The 20526-nt window shown below is 37.0% G+C and overlaps 2 protein-coding genes and 1 long non-coding RNA gene across 3 annotated transcripts; 2 read left to right on the forward strand and 1 right to left on the reverse strand.

The window, feature by feature from the left end:
- Positions 1-1781: 1781 nt before the first annotated feature.
- On the forward strand, positions 1782-2685 carry LOC133732948 (kunitz type trypsin inhibitor 104-like). Its single transcript, XM_062160557.1, has one exon. The coding sequence runs from the start codon at positions 1842-1844 to the stop codon at positions 2442-2444; it is 603 nt and encodes a 200-aa protein (XP_062016541.1). The 5' UTR covers positions 1782-1841; the 3' UTR covers positions 2445-2685.
- A 9443-nt stretch (positions 2686-12128) lies between these two features.
- Positions 12129-17748, reverse strand: LOC133728341 (7-deoxyloganetin glucosyltransferase-like). The gene is made up of 2 exons (XM_062155760.1): positions 17109-17748; positions 12129-13298 (listed from the first exon to the last, which is right to left on the reverse strand). Exons 1-2 carry the CDS (start codon positions 17587-17589, stop codon positions 12364-12366), a joined length of 1416 nt encoding a protein of 471 aa, XP_062011744.1. The 5' UTR covers positions 17590-17748; the 3' UTR covers positions 12129-12363.
- Positions 17749-18877: 1129 nt separating this feature from the next.
- On the forward strand, positions 18878-20503 carry LOC133729006 (uncharacterized). Its single transcript, XR_009856178.1, has 4 exons — positions 18878-19495; positions 19633-19750; positions 20108-20249; positions 20433-20503. It is a non-coding gene; the product is annotated as an uncharacterized LOC133729006 (long non-coding RNA).
- The last annotated feature ends 23 nt before the right edge of the window (positions 20504-20526 follow it).

Below are 20526 nucleotides of genomic sequence, written 5' to 3' on the forward strand. Positions count from 1 at the left end.
AATACCATGTGTTATCTGAGCTAACCATTTAAATGAATTTTCTTTTACACCGGAATTCATGTAGTTGCGAGTTTATGGTGCTACATGGTTCAACAAGACAAGTGATTCGACTTTGGACGTTGATAATTTTGGATTATAAGCATGTTTTCATTGCTTTTGTAGTAGGGATCATAAGAGTTTCTGTTGGTTGTTGATTTGAAGTTGCGAAAAGGAAAGCTTAATCTAAGGAAGAGTTGATAAGTTTTGAGATTGTGGTATTTTGAATCAATTGGTGTGCCTTTTCTTTTCTAACCGACATGAAATTTGGAGGGCGAAATTTTTATAAGGAGGGGAGAATGTAACGTTCCGTATCTTAATTTACCTGTTTACTAGTCATCTGGACGGTAAACGACAACTATTTTCACTTTTTACTTTGTTTCGATACTTTTAGTGGCCCTAAAAGTTGACTTTTTGTTCGGGTCCTGTCACTTTCCGTGCAAGCTCGTTTTCTGGTTTTCTCTGGATTAGTACCTCAAAGTTAGCTGTTCTGCGGAGGTTGCTTCGATCAATTTTATTTGATATTTCTCTCTCAAATTCTCTTTATTTTATTGATGATAATTTCTCTCTATTTTTACAAAGCTATCATATAGACCTTTCCTCTTTGACACGTTTTGAATTTAGTTGGCATTGATACCGTTCTTGCATTATATTGTTATTGTTGATGAAAATTAATCATCCTACAATTAGTGAAAATATTGGACCTTTATGCCTCATATTGATGCTATATTATTAGTCCAAACTCCAAAAAATCGATATATTTAGTTTTGATTAATTTCGGAATATGATTGAAGCATTGATCTTCATCATCAGAGTTATAATTCGATCTAGTGGAACTGTTTATAGAGATTGGCCTAACCATCTTTCTTTTTAACTTGAAGCATTTCAAACATATTAAGAGCTGGAAATTTCTCTTGCATATAGATCTCACTGCCTTTTTTCTACATAGCTACTTTCTATCACATATACGGGACAGAAATGTCAAAGCAAAACCTAAAATGACTTTATGAAGATGGTGGCTAGCCGTGGTAGGTACGTATAGCTGCACTTCAATTTGGTCACGGGGGCTCTTAGAAAATTGTAATCTGTCTGGTAGACAGTAGAATCTATTCATACTGTCTGATCCTTTTTCAAGCAAACAAATACGACTAATTAATTTGTCAATAATATCTTCAAAATTTCAAGTATATCTACAATTTATCCGTACATTCATATCCTCAATATTTCCATGTCCTAAATATTTTAGTCATTGATTACTGGTAAAATTACAAGAAGTAAGTTGAAACTCTCATCTATCCTAATTTACCAGAGCTTTGAACAAATGAAATTCAATGATGATTATTATAATTAATGACTTGTTTGTTCTACATAATTGGTTTAACGTGTACAGCTCTGATATTTCTCTGCTAAGCTATATTATATATTAGAGGGAACGTTTGAATTACAACCCTAGATGACTATTTATGTACATGTGTAATGATTTCTGGAGTACTTTTGAGGATCAAGCTCGATCGATTCAAAGAAAATGGCCGGCCTATCGCCAACATGCTGGTTCAAACCCGTAGACATTTCTTTCTGGGTTCAGTAGTTCAACGGGAACACCTTCTTGTACAAGTAATAAAAGAGAAAATAGGATGCCCTCTTGGATGAGAAAGATTGACTTTTATTTTCCGTTCTTCGATCTCTCTAACGTGTCCTCACCACATATCCCTATAAATACCTTGCGTTGCAAGACATAGAAAAACACAAACACGTACCATATATTCATTTGCAAAATCCCAACAGCTATTCAATTCTTTCTTGAAATGATGTCCATGAAGTTGATCGGAAGCATATGGCTAGTAATGGCCATGGCAACCGTAGCCCAAGATAGCGCTCCGGTGCTCGACACCTCTGGGCAGGCTCTTCAATCCGGTGTAGACTACTACATCAAACCTGCCATCACCGACAACGGCGGCCGTTTCACTTTGATCAACCGAACCGACTCCTGTCCTTTGTATGTTGGTCAAGAAAACACCTCAGGCCCCAAGGGCTACCCGGTGACCTTTGCGCCTTTCGCAGAGGGTGAGACGGTGGTAAGAGTGGGTAGGGATCAGAAGATCACATTCTCTGCATCCACAATCTGTGTGCAATCGACTGCATGGAAGGTGGGTGAGACTCAGTCTGAGACCCAAAGGAGATTGATTGTCACCGGAATTGATGAAAACGAAAGCCGTCCTACCGGAAACTACTTCAAGATTAACAAACAGGCAGATCTTGATGGCATTTACAATTTCGAATGGTGCCCTACTGAAGTGTGCCCGATTTGTAAGTTCATCTGCTCAGATGTGGGTGCTTTGGTTGAGAATGACAAGAGGTTGTTGGCCTTGGATGGTTCTGTGCTTCCTGTTGTCTTTGAGAGGGCTTAAATTACAGAGCAGCTGAACCTGCTCTATTAGGCTATGAATAATGAGAGGATCATGAGTACCTAGCTCTTACATATAACTCTAAATTATTAATAATCTTGCTCATCTTTTTTTGTTTTTTTGGGCAATCTTGCTCATCTAATGTGATGGAATCATACATGGTGCAGTTGATAATATTTGTTATTTCTATCATAAATAAAATAATAAATGGATTCGACTAATATGATCTCTCGTTTTGTAGATATCACTTACATATCTTTTTTTTTTTTTGATCAAATAAGAACTTCATTAATAATGAACTGCTTACAACGAGTTATAGGCGACATCTCTAACCCAGAAATGACCTCTAGACTTCACACTGGAACTCTATAATGACTGACTCTAAACTTGCACTACAACTGTATGACAAAGACAAACGCGCAGGAGCAGTGACCCCTTAACATCTCACCTCTTGTCCAGCCAGTAATAACTCTAAGACTAGACAACTCACTTGTGTCGACATTAAACTCACCAACCAGAGTCCTCCTGACCAGCATTTGATTGACCAAGTCAACACTCGTTGTGACCTAAACTCAATCAAATGGATTACCGGACATTCAGACCTGGGACTAAAAAAGCCAACACCATCACCTCCCTATTGTCAACACCATCCATCCACCACTGCTCCAAAACGCCATCGCCTCCGACCCGATCCCAGACAGGAAGGACCCACTAGAAGGCCAAGGATGATTGTCTATGCCAGACTTTTTCGCCACCGCTGCTGACCCAACTCCAGAACAGGAACGACTCCCAAGACTGCGAAATAGAAGATTGTCTCTGCCACACCTTTAGTAGTGTCTTATTACCAAAAAATCAAACCCTAAAACACTAGTGACAGCCAATCCCGCCACCATGGCAAACCCGATCTTATTGCCAACAAAACAACTTAAAAAACAACATTAAATAAAAAGATAACCAGGGCAGGGCCCAAAATTGAGCCCAAACCCCACATCCAGCCCAAGTAGGAGAGGGCCCAGCCCAGTTCCTGCACAGCCCCCCATCTTCGTCCCCCCATTCCTGACGTGCCACCACCTGCGACGAACATCCACCGTCAGCGCGCCCCGAAACCAGTTGTCTCGCACCATCGCCGACCATCCACCAACCCGGTCGCGCCACCGCCAGAAATCCACAGCCCACACCCCAATCCAGAAGTCCACCCAACCCAGATCGAGTCGAGGACTCGTAGCGCCAACCCAGAATTGATCGACAATCCACCACCATCTCTGACCATCCAGGACTCGACCCGCCACAAATCCCATCTCCTTCGCCCTCTTCATCCCCAGACGTGCCGCCCAACCAACCCACAACTTCCACCTGTAAGTACTGAACCACCACCCCCCAGCAACTCTGATCTCCCCTACCACCAGCCATCAAACCCAACGATCAAGAACTAAGCCACCCCGATAGAAGGGACCACGCGCGATTACCCAGCAACAAGGCCCGTCCGACGACAACGTCCGTTGACGCGCCGCCGGACGGAGGTAAGAGAGTTTTTTTGAAAACCCTAGCAGAGAGTTTTCTTTGGTTCGTGTAAGTTGAAATTGAAATGATTTTACTTCACTTACATATCTTTAATTGTGAATTTGTGGTGAATTTGTGATATAAGTATCTATATTCTAATAATAATAATAATGTTGGGATATACAAGCGTTGACAGTGAATGGCAAATTTTGGTCGGCTAGTTATATATCCTCAAGCTGGGAATGAAATCAAGCGAGAAAGGGATAGGGAGCTTTGGCTGTAATTTTCTTGAAATAAAAAATGGAACAGTGGGCGGACGTAAACAAAAAATCCTTGCGCAACTTCAACGTAATATTTATTACCGATTACTATCATGAATTCAACGTAATATTTATTACCGGCCGATTACTATGAATTTAATAGTTCTTCGATTTGTAGGCCGGCAATGAATCTAACAGACAATTAAATACCTTTGATACAATCTAATTAAACAAATATTATGTAGAGATAATTTTAAAAGAAGACATTAAGAATGAACACTTCAAATCATATACTCGACTACGTTAGCTCTGCTTTCCATGTTGAGCTTCTTGCCATCAGGGAAGGTATTGATTTGGTTCAAAAGTTTAAGCTTCAACAAGTTGTGATTGAAACTGACTGCTTACTGGCAGTCAATGCGATTCATAGTTCAGCTCCAAATTTGTCTTCTCTTGGCAGTCTTACTAATGATATTCAAGCTGCAATGAGGTGCAATCCGGGTGTCCAGATCACTTTTGCTTCTCGTTCTTGTAATAGAATAGCTCATAGACTAGCCAACATTGCTTATGAATCTGCTCAAGGAGTTGTGTGGTCTGATAGTATTCCAGACTGTATTATTGACCTTGTGCAGCAAGAATGTACTCCATTCTAATCTTAATGAAATCATTGCTTCCTCAAAAAAAATATATATATATACTCGAATACCACAAGTATAATCAAAGAGGTAGAAAAGGAGGAGGCTGCTTCCTATTCAAGACATTTTTATTGACTTATAAAAGAGTTGACTTTTAGTTTTCTCAATTGGTCATTTTGTGATCTTTTAATTTTTAGCTTTTCATTTTTTTTCTTTGCTGGTTGTCCTAACTTGATCAGGTCCCATATATCTCTACTTCTATAACAAGTTGCACATTGGGTTAATGCAGCTATTGCCACCCTACCATTTTCTTAGTTTTCCCTACAAATATTTGAATTATTGAAAGACTATATTACCCAAGTGCAAAATGACTAATAAGTTTACTAATTTTCTAAAATCCAAATTTATAAGGAAAACTAAATACATAATCATTAATTAAATACAAAGACTTAATTTTTCATTGGATAACGTTAATCTTCATCTTCTCCGCCCAAATTTGAATTTATTAATACAGTCAATTTGATTATTAGCTAATAACATTGCATCAACTAGATCACAAAATTAATATATCTCAAAAAATTCGCTCCAGCCTTTTCGAAGCTGATTATACCAAAATCCTAGGGTTCTTGGTAGCAGGGAGGCAGCGTACTCAGGTCTGTCTGCTTGTGGGCATCTCCGGTGACACTGTTTCTTTAGTGAGGCGTATGGGCAATAGCAATCTCGGCATAGTGCTCAGATCGGATTTCCTGGTCTCGGTTTCGACATCGCATCTCTTCGCCGTCGGGTATTAGCAGACTTCGTTGGTTTGCGTGAATCTTTCAGGGCGGCGACGCGCTCGGGTTGGTCGGCGATGGAGTTGAGTCAGCCTTCAGGGTCAACCTAAGGCGGGCCGCAGGCCTGCTTTGGTATTCCGGCGGATTTTGCCTTCCATGCCAACAGTGATCCAAGGCGGGGTCTTTTCTGGTTTGGCCTGATGTTGGAAGGGCGCGGACGTTCGCCGGAGTGATGATGAGCGGCGGTGGCTTCTCGGCAGGTTCAGATACAGCCAGCACGGGTGTTGGGGAAGAAGGGTTTAGGCAGTGGGCCTTTTTGCCTCTGGCTTTCTAGGCTGTTGTATGGCCTGGTGAATTGGGCTTAGGCTGGTCCAATTCTCCTTTCTTCTCTTTCACTTGGGTTAGGCATGGTTTGGGCATTTTGGAAGGTCACTTGTCCTGCTCTTGGCTTGTACATGTTGCTAGTATGTTACTCTAGCTGTGATGAATGTTGTTATGTACACCAACGAGTCTTAGGCGTCATGATGTTTAGGACAATGGTTCCATTCTAAGGCAGTGTCGGGCCAGGGAGTTTTTAATTTCCGCACTTTGGTCTCAGCATGATCTTACTTCAAGGTTGTTCACTGCAATGACGGGTGGAGGGGTACACCAAGATGGTCACTAGGCCCCAAGCTAATCAAGGCAGATGCAGAGAGTTAGGGTTGTGTTTCGAATAAATTTAGTTGTTAGTTTCTTGCATTTTCTTTTGAATTTTAGTTGTTGCATTTCCCTTTTGGTTTTCAGTTTTTTGCATTCCCTTTTGGGTATTAATCTGACTAGTTGTGCAGTCAGTTGAGCAGTGAATGTAATGGGGTTCTTCAGATTCCCTAGCTTGACATTGTAAGGTAGTATGATCATTTGATCACAGGAATATATTTTCCTTTCCCCTAAAAAAATATTTGAATTTATTAATTATTTTTAAATATTTTTGTTGCCTCCTCATTGTAATTATGGTTTTATCAAAAACTTTAATATATATTTTTTTTTATTGGTATAGATTAAATGAGAGATTTTCGTTAAAAAATAATCTTTTTTATTTGGATATGTCATATAAAGATATTTATGGAAAAAGAAATGGGTTAGATAAGTAAATATAATAATTGAAATTAAAATGTAGGGTCACTAGGATGTAATGAGCAAGTAGGGTGGCAATAGCCGCATCTTTTTTCTTTTTTTTTTATTTGAACAATAGAAAGCAAATTTTCGTCCATCTCCCCAAATTTCTTAGAAACTAAGAAAAATAAAGTGACTAACTAGAGACCGGAGAAAATGAAACCTTACCCCTCAAAAAGAAAGTTGAAAAGAACAACTAACAAAACGTACATCTAAGCAAAATATATTCTATAGCAAACGAAAATTAGGAAGCCCCATAAAATCCATATTGCAAATAGAAGCAAAAATACGGAGGTGAGTCCTGCCAAACCATAGTAGCCGAAGTGAAACCAAAGTTTGTGAGAGCATCTGCAACTTGATTCCCTTCTCAACATATAGGAGAGCATCGGAATTGCATTTGAGAAATGCAATGCAAAAAATTATACTAATGACTTGATGCATATACTCTCGCAAGCGTACGAATCGTGTCAAGTAAAGGAAGTATTTGGACCTTAGTTTATCGTACCTCGGGGATTAGGTGTTGGACCTAATCGAGGTAATTGGCGCTAGAATGACTTAAAAGCATACAAGGAAAACTAAAATAAAATAAAACATTCACAAGACACCAAGTCTTGACAATGCTCGGCTTAGCTCACACTAAGCCTAATCAAAGCCACTAACTTGTACTCTTGTAGCCCAAATGAGTTATGCACAATGGGAGGTAGAATTTTGTTCGGGAGTTTTGAATTGGGAATTAACTAAATTAAATGCAAACTAAAATAAAAGCAAACAACTAATTATCAAGCAAGAAATTAAATTTGGATTTTCAAATTAAAGGAAACATGGGAGTGTCGGATGATTCACACTAACTATCTTGCAAATATCGATACCAATTTCACAAATACATGCATTTTTTATTTGTGTTAAGTCCTGTATCTAGTACCTGTCAAGGCTACTAAACCAATTATCCTTTCGGTGTATTGATTATGCCGGTCAAGGCCACAATCAACTCTCTAATTTAGGCATTACGCCGGTCAAAGCCGCAATATCTAAAATTAGAGGCTTAGAGAGCAAGATAATAGAGACCCAAGCAAGCTTAGCTACAATTAAGCTAGCTAATAGTCACCACTGATAGGAGCATTTTAATGCGACGTTTTAACTGTTATCTCCTTACATTTTCTGCGTTATTTCCTTAATAAAACTCTGTTTAGGAAAGTTCCCATTCTTCGATTGGGAAAGTTCCTATTTGTAGAAAGTTTCCATTTTGTAGTTTCTATTTTTCATTTTTAGGAAAGTTTCCGTTTTTCATTTTAGGAAAGTTTCTATTTTTCATTGACAGTTTCTATTTTCAGGACCTCAGAGCTAAAAAGTGGAAATGAACTCACAAATGGAAAGAGAAGCTTGCGAACGTTAAGGGGAGCAAAAATGAGACACAAAGGGCCACACAATTGAGCAGAAATGAAGAAATAAGCTTTCCTGTTCCAACCAGGAAACCCTGCGAAAAGGAGGGAAGCTTACCAAGCAAGTTTCCAACGCAACCATGAAAAGGAAATGGAAAAATGAAGTGTCATGACGTTGGAGGTTGACAAGGCTTGAAGTTGACGCAACAAGGCCCAAGAACTCTATGGATTGACTTGGATTTTCAGCAAAATGGATCAAGGCCCATAAAAGGCCATGTGAACTAGGGTTTTGTGACGTCAAAGAGTTGGAGTAAAACCCTAGTGTGCCGCTCAAAGAGATAATGTTGCCGTCCAAAGCCAAGAGATAAACAAGGAAGTTGGCGTGAAAATCAGAAATTAAAAGAAGATTTCGGTTGAGATTTTCTAGGGAAATTTTTATGGAAAGAAAATATACTTGGAGACTTATCTTGGGGATTTGCCGTGAGAAACTAAGAAGAAGGAAGGAAGCAACGTGAAACCCTAGCAATTGACGTCAAGAGAAGAGACTTTTAAGGAAAGCAAAAGTGTGGAGACCAAGAAAAGTGCTAAATGGCGTCTAGATACATTCCTAAAATCCCTAAAGGTAGTTGGCCGAAATAAAAGAGAAAATCAGAATATTATCAAGGAATTTCGGCAACTAAATAATAGGGAGGTATTTTAGAGAATTTTGTGATTGGTTGGACCACCTCAAAGGGCTTATGTGGCAAGCTAGCATTGGAGGAAGCTATGTGGAATTATCACATTAATTCCGTGAGAAATTCAGAGAAGTACACGGCTTGGAGAGCAAGGAGGCCGTACTCCTATATATACTCTCTCATATGTGACGTTGAAAGGACCTTAGACTCTCCATACACTTTAGAAAATCAGAAAATTCCTCTTGTTTCCGTGAGCATCTTCATCCCTCTCTCCATCCTCTAGTCATCTCCACGGGTTCAAGCAAGGCCAAGGGAGAAGAAGAGCTGTGAGCATCCATCATCCATCACCATCCTTGAAGCTTGCTTTCGAGATTCAAGAGACCACAACGTTAATCATTCGTCCTCATCATCATCCACGGTGTAATCCGATTCTCCTTTGTAAACCTTGTTTTGAATTCGTTGGTTATGAACTAGTTGACATATATGTTTGAACAAATTATTAATTCTGAATTTTTATGATTGAATGAGTATTTTCGAATCCTATATTGTAATTCTTAGTTGCTTTTGTGAGAATCGTTTGATTAAATTTGCTTAATAGATATCTTTTGTATTTTGATCTTTTGTGGTTCGAAACACTTAGGGTTTTTATATGAATGATACTAGGTTTAAGAACATGAATCAACTTTTTGTTTTGTGTAACTTGAATCAAAAGTAGTAAAGGTTTTGTGCAAAAACCGAATTTAATTAAAGAGGATTGCAATTAGGAGGATTTTTTCATACTAAGTTGCACACTTGAGTTGATAGCTTTTCTATGTGTTTCATGCGTTAAACATGTTATGATTGACTAGCTTTCTAGGGCTTGAATGCATGTTTGATAGGATTAGTCTTTGTGCTTTCACTTAGATTAATTAGCGTTGAAAAGTAAAATATGGGAAATCGTTTGCTTTCTAACGTTTCACATGATCAACTCTTTTCTCATGACTTAGATGAACAATATTAGGGTTGAAGCGAATTTGGTTGTAAAAATTGAACTACTCACAACCCATTATCAAATACATCACCAAAAGCATAGAAAAATTATGAAAGAGAAAATAAGGAAGAGAGAGAAGAGTTAGCTTGGTCATTTCTAGCTATGGACTAGTATGAACCAAGTAATTTCTTCACTCAACTACCCAAAAATAGATGTGTGTTCTTGATGATGATTCCCTTGAAGCCTTGAGTGTCCAATCCCAAAAGATGAAATTAAAAATGAAGATGGGAAGAGGAGAGAGTGTTAGGTGATGGGTGAGCGAAATGGGAATGATCGATGGAGTGGTGTGCGACTGTTGGTTCAGTCTGTCCAGAATGAATGATGATCGATGATTTATAAGCAAGTAGAGATAAGGCAATCATGTGAGGACTAGAGCGGCATGAAGAGAGAGAGTGGGGTGGTCACGTGCGTCCAAAAGAGAGGGAAAGGTCCAAAAACAATGAAAATGGACTTGTTGGTCACGTTTGTGTTTGCTCACTTTAGTATTCTTTTTCTTCTCTCTCATAAGCTTTTTTTTTTTTCATGAATAATTGAGTTTTGCATTTTTGCCATGACTTTGATCGGCATTGACTAGTTTTGACCATTTCATCAATTTGTCGCAAATTCTACTTTGCTCCAAAATCGTGTCATTTATTTCTCTTATTTCCTCCAAAATAAATAAAAATAGATTAATTATATAATAATTGACTTGAGGATTAACTTATTTCTAGTGTTTTAGATACAATTACATGTATAAAAATACGTGTAATCACCTAACCTACTCAAAGTGATGTTAAGACACTTAATTGAGAGATTTAAGGAAATGAAGAACTAGAGTATAGTCAACTTCCAACCACACACGTTTCAATCCCGAACCCAACCTAGTTCAATTTCCTTATTAACTGCTATTATCTCAACTGTCATCCAAGCTAGTTTGATTATCTTCATAACTTCTATACTATTAAATTGTGTATGCTTTGTACTTCTAATTTCATCACAAGTATCTATGCACTTACTAATTCTAATTGATGTTTTCAAATCATTTGCTTTTCAGTCAGGTCCAAGTCATTTTGGACATGAGTGCCCGAACGTTTTCTTATGGGGAAATTACTGGTCCCCCCCTATATTTTTTAGGATTCGACAGTTCAGTCTCTGCTATTCCAATTTTAATAGATAACTCCCCACACATTCAAATTTCACACAATTTGGTCCAAAATGACCATTTTACCCCTCACTTCCTTTTTTTTTTTATATATCTAACACACACACACACACACACACACACACACACATATATACATATATCTACATATACATACATACATACACACACACACACACACACACACACACACACACACACACACACATACATTATATACACACACACACATATGTATAAAATTTAAAAATTATACATATATTTATATATCTACATATACATATACATATACATATATATATATATATATATATATATATATATATATATATATATATATATATATATATATAGAGATACACACACACATTAGATATATAAAAGTTGTGAATTTTTTTTATAATATGAAACATAAACATAGTATATAGACTTACCAAATACATAAACACATTAGATATATATGTATACATACATATACATATATATATATATATATATATATATATATATATATAATATATATATATATATATATATATGTACACACATATATATAAAAGAGAGAGAGAAGAATAAAAATATACACACACACATATACATACATATATACATACATACATACATACTCTCTCTCTCTCTCTCTCACACACACACACACACACATATATATATATAGAGAGAGAGAAGAATAAAAAATATATATACATACACACACACACACACATATATATACATATGTATAAAAGAGAGAGAGAGAGAGAGAGAAGAATAAAAAAAACAAAAACAAAAAAAAATAAGTGAGGGGTAAAATGGTAATTTTGGATCAAATTGTGTGAAATTTGAATGTTTGGGGAGTTATCTGTTAAAATTGGAATAACATGGACTGAACTGTCGACGCACCAAAAGTTAAAGGGGGGACCAGTAATTTTCCCTTTTCTTATCTATTTGGCAGTATTTCCAACATCTGAAATGTTTGTGTTTTAAATCAACAATGCAAAAAATTATCCAAATTGGAGATCGTTAACTCATCCAACTATATCAAACCAATTTGGTTTAGAGATGATCTCCTATTTGTTTGATATAGTTAGATGAGTTAACAATTTCCTATTTGAATAACTGGCGCAGAGAATTATTTAATCATTGAAGTAAGTTAATAAGAAATGTATTTCTCTTCGTTGTCTAACTGATGGTCATGACTTAACAAAAACCACGTTCATTCAAGATAGCAGCATCACAGACAAATAAAGCATATAGCATTTTTAATGAATGGATTTCTAACTGAAATATATAGGATTGGAATCGGTCATGTTTTGAGTAGGCAACCAAGCGGATATAGATCCTAAAACCTAATCAAAATGATGTCTTATGCTTGAAGTAACATCTAGCGTTGTCTCAATAGCACTTGATTCACTAGATTGTCTAAGTTTATTGATGAAGAACCATGCGGAGCAGTTGCTTCTTCCGCAAGTTTCTTCCACTCCAAGACCTTGCTTTTCATTTTCTTACACTTCTCTCCCTTCATTAACTCATTTACAAGTTTTTCCACATCACCTCTCTTGACATCATTATTTATCTCCATGCCAATGCCCCATTTATTGCAAGTGTAGTAACTGTTTGTTTGCTGGTCTGCAAAGAATGGCCAACACAGCATCGGCACTCCAGCTGTCAAACTTTCAATAGTTGAATTCCAACCACTATGTGTTAGAAACCCTCCAACTGTTGGGTGGCTTAGGACTTGTTCTTGGGGGCACCAACTTGCGATTAGACCTCTGTCTTTGGTTTCAGCTTCGAACTCTGGGGGCAAAATCGGTGATTTGCCAACAACCAAATCGGGCCTAATAACCCAGAAGAATGGAAGCTTAGTATTTGCTAATCCCCATCCAAACTCAAGTAGCTGTTCTACTGTCAAGACGGCTATGCTGCCAAAATTTACATAAATAACTGAGTTTGGAGCTTTTGAGTTCAGCCATTGGAGACATTCTGTTTCTTCTTTCAAAAGGTTGTATCCCATAGCCTCCAAAGGCTTTTCTGGTATTTGGTTGAGAAGTAATTGGAGAGGACCAATTGTATAAATAGGTGGAGACAAAGAAGAGGAGAGAGCTTCCACAACATCTTTTTCCAAAGCGTCAAAAGTGAGAAGAACAACTGCTGAAGCTCTATCCGCTGCTTCTGTTGTTTCCATGCAGATGTTGAACAAGGTGTCATCAGGATTTGTGGTCCTAAAGAAGGTTGGAAGATGTTTTAAACAGATGTCCTTCATTCCTGGAATCCATTCTATAACTTTGTCCAAAAATCCATTTGTCAAACAGCTCTCATCTACACACAAAATCCACAACTTTTAAATACATATCTAGAAACTAGCTAATATTATAGAATGAGACATTCAGTACAAAAGTACATGCATAATTTTTATACAAGATTCTTTAAATGAGTTCAATTTTTGGTAATTGAGTACTCAAACTAGTAGTTATATGTATGTACATACAGTGTTTAGAAAACAATTGCTTCATAACAGTGCTGAATTGCTTTAATTATATAGCTACCTTTAATGATAGGGGGGCGCAGTAAGGCCTAAAATTTATGGCCTAGGTGTCATGTCATGTAAGCAAATACAATTTCTTATTTTCAACTCCATATAATACATCTTGACACATCATAATCTTACAACACTAATTTTACCATTTTAAATTTTAGGGGGTGAATCAATGACATTAGTGAATTTAATTCGGTGACAAAAAAAATATTATTGTGTCTTAATAGCAGCCATGAACTATGTTTCAATTTAAGGAATCTGTCTTCATTTAATTAAATTATTTCCTATAATTTTTCTTTCCAAATAGCATTAATATATTGAATTAGGTGACTAAAAATAGGCATTAACTTTTCCTTCCATATATTAATTAATTTTGTCCAAAAAAAGTAGCATTAATAAATTAAATTTAGAAAATATGTATGTCCAAATTTTTTTTTTGTTTTTTTTTTTTATCGGGTTAGTTGTTAGTAACTCACACACCCATGCAGTGGTATCCCAGCGCCAGGATACCTGCACCGACATTGCGGCGAAAGCCTGGCAAAGCCAGACTAATCCACTACACCGCAGACGCACAAACCCAAAGGGTCCCTCAAATCTGCTGGCCAGGGGATGGAGTTGGGATTCGAACGCTAGACCTGGGGGTTCCAGACTAGGCCATTCGACCAACACACCACACCACGTGGTTACGTATGTTCAAATTAAGAGGTAAGAAAATATTTCATGTTAGTAGAAGCTATTAATTATGAGTACATGTCTCTATTGGGATCTCCAAATCTGTTCACTTGACATCACTCTATTATGAATTATTAAATGACATATATAACTGATGTGCTCATATTGTCATATATTTCTATGCCTCTTAATCTTGGTTTTTATGTTTAGTTCTCCTTATTTATGATTCATTTACATCTTTTAGTGTTTTTGTAGATTTGTTCCATAGAAAGAAGAAAAGAAGCCAAAATGAGCTAAGTAGGATTGAAAGGCAATGTGCAATCTGAGATTGGGAATCTGTCTGTGCAGAATACCCAACTTCACCGAATTACTGGGAGTTACCCAGATCGAATCAGACAATGAGCCTTATATGCATGGAAAGCTACGGATGTCTACTTTCTGTAGAATTTTACGGATCTCGATTTCGATACTTTTGGAGAAATTTATGATTATTTGAGTGAAGATAGGTCGGACAGGAAATTTGCTCGGGAATTTACAACCATTCGTGGAGAACTCAAGTTCTGTGGCACAAGATCATCAATCCTAATGTTTCAAGCAAGTTAATTCAGATGAGGAACTTATTCCTACTTTTACAAGAGATATTTCAAGGTTTTCCCATTCCAAATGAAGAAATGAATCTAACCCAAGTTTTACAAGGAACCATGAAGCCAAAGATGAGCAAAAATCTTCCCTATATAAGGGAGAACAAATTTACATGAGAAGAGAGTCTCGGGAGCACATTGAAGATGCCTAAGGAGCAGAGACGACTCATCCATTTTCCTATCTTTTCCCTTCCATTCTTTTTATGTTTTTTCCTATGTTTTACTTAGTTATCTTTTGTTAAACCTTTTCTAGGGTTAGGATGATGCCCTATCATGATTGTTTATGTACTTTGATGTTTTATTGATGGATTTATAGTTTCTTTATGATGAATGCTTAATCACTATTTGAATTGATGCTTTATGTTTAAGTTCTTTGATTGATCACCTTAGGGCTTTGCATATTGTAATTGGAAGACAAATTTGAAGCAGAGATGCAATATAATTTGATTAGCTTCTTGTGATTAAGTGTGGTAAATTACATTATTACTTGAGAAAGACTAATGGTTTGCTTGATTCCCTTGTTTTCTAAAGCGTAATGAGTCTTGCATGTTAAATTTATGCCTGAGAATGATAAACTGCATAGTTAGGATATAAGATCTTTACTCGAGAGGGAGAGCATCATACACTTAAGGAAAACTATGGTCTAGAGTACCTGAGAAGGACTTAGATACGGGAATTATCATCAAAAGGAACAAAAGAATCTGTTAATTGCATTGAAACATAAATAGGATTGTTAGTGGTTGATTCTGAAACCCTAGGTTTTATCATTATTTCTTTCTTTCTTTCTTTCTTTAATTTTTACATTATTTGTTTAGTCGAAAACCTTAAAACCATATCTTCTTTAGTTAGATTGTTTATGTGTTTTTGTGTTTGGATTAATTAGGTTAGGATTTAAATTGATTATCAATCCTCAGTTGGAACGACCTCGTACTTGCTCACTATACTAACAACGATTCGTGCGCTTGCGAGTTTTAATTAAAATTTCACAACAATAACCTACTATAAAATGACTATTAAGGACAATAATTATATCAAAAAAATATTATATTGATTTTCTCTAGACTTTCCAATTCAATAATATTAGATTGCATTCTTTATTATTTTCCTTTAAAGATAATAGTTTGTTTGCAAATTTTATGAGTAAGGTTATTTGAGGTTTAGTAAGTAAATTTAGTATTTGAAAATTTGATAGGAGGTGTAAAAAGCATAGGAGGTCAAGTGAATAAATTTGGAGGTTTCAATAGAAAAACTCATTAATTATCATCTACAATCTATTTTAGTGTGAATATGTCATTAGGGAAAGGTCCCCAGTGAACTTCTTGCTCATTATTGGCTACTGATCAGTACTTATTTCTTCTATTTTAGTGTGAATATGCCATTAGGGAAAAGCCCAGCCATGGTGAACTTTACTAGCTCATTATTGGCTACTTAGTACTTATTTGTTAGTGTAAGACATGTTAGCTGACTTTCAATTTCAAGGTGGATGATGGCTTCTATTTTAGTGTGAATATGCTCTTAGGGAAATGTCCGCAATGAACTTTTACTAGCTTATTATTGGCTACTCAGTACTTATTTGTTAGTGTAAGACATGTTAGCTAACTTTTAATTTCAATGTGGATGATGGCTTCTATTTTAGTGTGAAATCCTATTAGGAAAAGACCCCATTAAACTTTACTAGTTCATTATTGGCTACTTAGTACTTATTTGTTAGTATAAGACATATTAGTTGACTTTCAATTTCAATGTGGGTGATGACTTCTATTTTAGTGTGAATATGTCATTAGGGAATGGTCCGCAGTGAACTTTACTAGCTCATTAGTGGCTACTTATTACTTGTTAGTGTAAGACATGTTAGCTGACTTTCAATTTCAATGTGGATGATAACTTCTATTTTAGTGTGAATATGCAATAAGGGAAAAGTCTCTAGTGAACTTTACTAGCTCATTATTAGCTACTTAGTGTAAGACATGTTAGCTGACTTTCAATTTCAATGTGGATGATGGCTTCTATTTTAGTGTGAATATGCAATAAGGGAAAAGTCTCTAGTGAACTTGACTAGCTCATTATTGGCTACTTAGTGCTTATTTGTTCGTGTAAGACATGTTAGATGACTTTAACTTTCAATATGGATGATGACTTCTATTTTAGACATTCCTTAATTACACTCTTTCTTTGATTATTCCACAAATCTTAGGCTTTGTTAGGCCAACAATCATTTTCCTACATTATAATCATCAATATATAGCGTACATGCTTTATATTTTAAAGCATATAAGTTACCTTTAAGTGGTGCAAGGCCTTTTTCCCACAAAGTGCGGAATTGCTTTAATCCCATGAAGCTGCAAGCAACAAAACTGTAGAACAATGCAATAGGAATATCTAGTTCATCTGCAGCAGTGATTGTGAATGTGGACATGAAGCCATTCGAAACAATGCAAGTCACTGGAGGAGTAGTGTCATTGAGTTTCATCAACAGGTCACGAAATGGAGCCAACAGATGATTTCTGGGGGCACTTTTATCTGAATCTGGAAGGGTTTCAAAGCGAAAATCAGGTAAGCCATTGAGGGAATTGGGTCCTTGAAATTCAAGAAAACGCTTGTGGTAGGATTCTGTGTTGACGAAGGTAATGTGAAAACCTCTATGGTGAAGGATTTTGGCTAGTTTGAGCATCGCCTTAATGTGACTTTGAGAGGCAACATTAGTACAAACAGCATGAGGCTTTGTGCTTCCAGTGGAACTAGAAGGGAAAGTGTAAGCCATCTCAGATTAGAGTCTCGTGTTTGGGACAAACTGTGTATGTGGAAGTGTTGGCACTACGATGCTAGTTTAGATTATTTATAGCTCGACTAGAGGCCGGCCGGGCTATAGATTTTTCGATGGGAGGGTTTTAAAGGATCTTGACTCTTGATTGATATAGTAACGCATTCAGTGGACAAATAAATAAGCAAATTGTAATAGATCGATGAATTGTTTTTGTCAGAAAGAGATTGAACATGATCAATGATCAGAAACAACAGTCCTGATCACCTGGTCAGCAACAAACACCCCGCGCACTAATAATTTTGATGATAAAAGGCTTCTACTTCAAACACGTACTTATCGCACTTTACACATACTCATTAGCCCCACTAGTCCACTATTAGAAGCTAGTTGATAGGAGTTTCAGTACGTAATTAAGAAGCCTTTTGGAAGGCTTCGAGGAAACTGATTTGTTTTTGTGGTAAAAAATCAAACAGTTCCTAATGAACGGAAAACAAATACAGGAGAAATATTCTCATCCAAAAGCAAAGCAACAACAAAATGTGTCGTGTATGTCATGCACGTCTAATAATTGAGAGAAAGAGGAGTAAGGATCTCGATCGTGGCCACTCGTTGCAGTAGTGTTGATCACATCTGCCCGACATTTTCTTCTTCTCGTCTGCTAATTATGGAAGTTCAAGCACCATTCCCGATTAGAAGTGATGCATGATTACCACCAAACACTATGCCAAAAAGGCCTTCAGACGACACACATCAGACGACATAAGTTTTGTTTTATGTCGTCTGGGTTTTTCAGACGACATAATTTTTTTTTCGGTTGTCTGAATATACACTAAAACCATACTGGTTTAGTTTGGAAAAATGGTGAGCATTCAGACAACACATTTGTGTAGTTGTAGAAGGTGGTGATTTCCTATCTCAAATTTGGATAAATGGTGAGAATTCAGACAACACATTTGTGTAGTTGTAGAAGGTGGTGATTTCCTATCTCAAATTTGGATAAATGGTGAGAATTCAGACAACACATTTGTGTAGTTGTAGAAGGTGGTGATTTCCTATCTCAAATTTGGAGGGATATCCAAAAGTTGATTAATTCTTTTCCCTCTCAAATAGCTGTATGCCTTAGTTGACTGGAATATGTTGTGACATTTAGACAATATTTAATTGTTGTCTAAATGTGGGGGTTGTTTTAAAATTTCCTAAGTTATTTGACTTGTGCTATTTGACATATATCCCTCGCAATTAAGTCACTTTCTGTCCTTCTCGCTCGATCAGTCAGCTCTCTCATCTCGATCTAGAAACCGCGAAACCTAAAACACCAGCCTCGCTCTCTCCTTTTCACTTAGCTGTCTCAGCTCTCTCCGATCTCGGTTCTCTTTCAGCCAATTTCGATTCAGTTATTTTCAATTTGGGGATGGGGTGCCTTTCATCATCGTTTAGTGTTCCGGTTACATAAAACCCAGACCTCTCTCTCTCTCTTTCAGCCTCCTTGATAGACGACGACGGCGAAACAGTCTCATCTCGACCTAGAACCCGTGAAACCTAAAACACCAGCCTCTCTCTCTGTCCTTTTCACTTAGCTCTCTCTGATCTCGGTTCTCTCTCAGCCAATTTCGATTCGGTTCTTTTCAATTTGGGGAAGGGGTGCCTTTCATCCTCGTTCAGTGTTCCGATTACTTAAAACCCAGATCTCTCTCTCTCTCTCTCAGCCTCCTTGATAGACGACGGCGGCGAAACGGCGGCATTCAATGACTTTGCTTGGTGTCTCCTTCAATCCGAAGTCAATCACTCAGTGAGTCATCGTCTTCTCTCTCTCAATCTCTCATGGACGGTCACCGGTACTAGCCCTAGCTCTCCCTCTGTTCTCGAAGCTCGACTGCACCATTGAAGCTTTGTTTTGAGAAAGGTATTGGCTTTAGTCAATTTTTCTGGGATTTATATGATCTGGGTTTCGTTCAATTTCGTTTTTATTGGGTTTTTAATGCATGTGTTTTGTTTCTCAATAGATGAAATAAGTTTAATTGAAACACGGTTGTTTTGCAGATCTATACCTTCAAATTCTTCACCCCGAAGCAATCAAGAGCCAACACAAGAGTTCCCTACAAGAAAGATTAGTTTGCTATATCGACCATTGGGGCTTGGTTGGTGTGATTGTAGCAAGGTTAGTCCTTTGTACACTTTTGAACTGATTTTGTTAATAGCAGATTAAGAATGGGGAGGACACCGTCCCGATAAGCATGGTTAATTTTTTGAAGAACCAAAAACTGAATTGAGTTTGGTGATTGAAATAATTTTATGGTCTATTTTGTTGCCCAATGAATTGAATTAGTGCAGCAGTGGAATGGTATTTGTGTATGTCAGTAATCTAGTTATGGTCCTATTTAGATTGTTGTTTATCAGTGTAAGTGTGATATCCTGCACCCGATTGATGCTTTTTTGTGTTTTTCTTTTTGGTTTCGATAATACAGATTAAAGTCTAATTGAATTTCTTTCTGGGTTCTATATTTGATCGGTGAAGGATTAAAGCTTTGTTTAGACGAGGCAAAACAATTAAAGTCACTCCCATTATAGCCCAACAATTTGAAGCAGGAGGTGAATGAGAGCTTTCCATTTGGGCGATTGCTACCGAGACCCCAGAATTTCGAAGATCTGTGTTCGAGGTCTGAGTTTTTTTTTTTTTTTGGATGTTATTGATGACTGTAGTTGTTTTTAGTTTTTCATTATCCAAAAGATTAAAGCTTTGTTTTTTGAATTACATGCGTGGTCTGTCAATTTGTTAGTCTAGGCAAGCAATGCATTACTACCAAACCATGTGCGTGATTGTGTTTTTTTTTTTTTGACAGGATAGAGCAAAGTCGCTTAAGTTACCAAACCATGTTGGAATTGAGTGTAGGAACACTCAGATTACACGAGTGAGTTGGGGTTTTAGTGATGTTG

Source organism: Rosa rugosa, chromosome 2, assembly GCF_958449725.1.
Source record: "Rosa rugosa chromosome 2, drRosRugo1.1, whole genome shotgun sequence".
Classification (NCBI taxonomy): Eukaryota; Viridiplantae; Streptophyta; class Magnoliopsida; order Rosales; family Rosaceae; genus Rosa; species Rosa rugosa.

Excerpts from the sequence above, each read along its gene's own strand:
- LOC133732948 (XM_062160557.1), top strand. The coding sequence starts at position 1,842 with ATGATGTCCATGAAGTTGATCGGAAGCATATGGCTAGTAATGGCCATG.
- LOC133728341 (XM_062155760.1), bottom strand. The coding sequence starts at position 17,589 with ATGGCTTACACTTTCCCTTCTAGTTCCACTGGAAGCACAAAGCCTCAT. Across the intron at positions 13,299-17,108 it reads AGGCCTTGCACCACTTAAAG|ATGAGAGCTGTTTGACAAAT; the intron begins GTAACTTATATG and ends TTTTGTGTGTAG.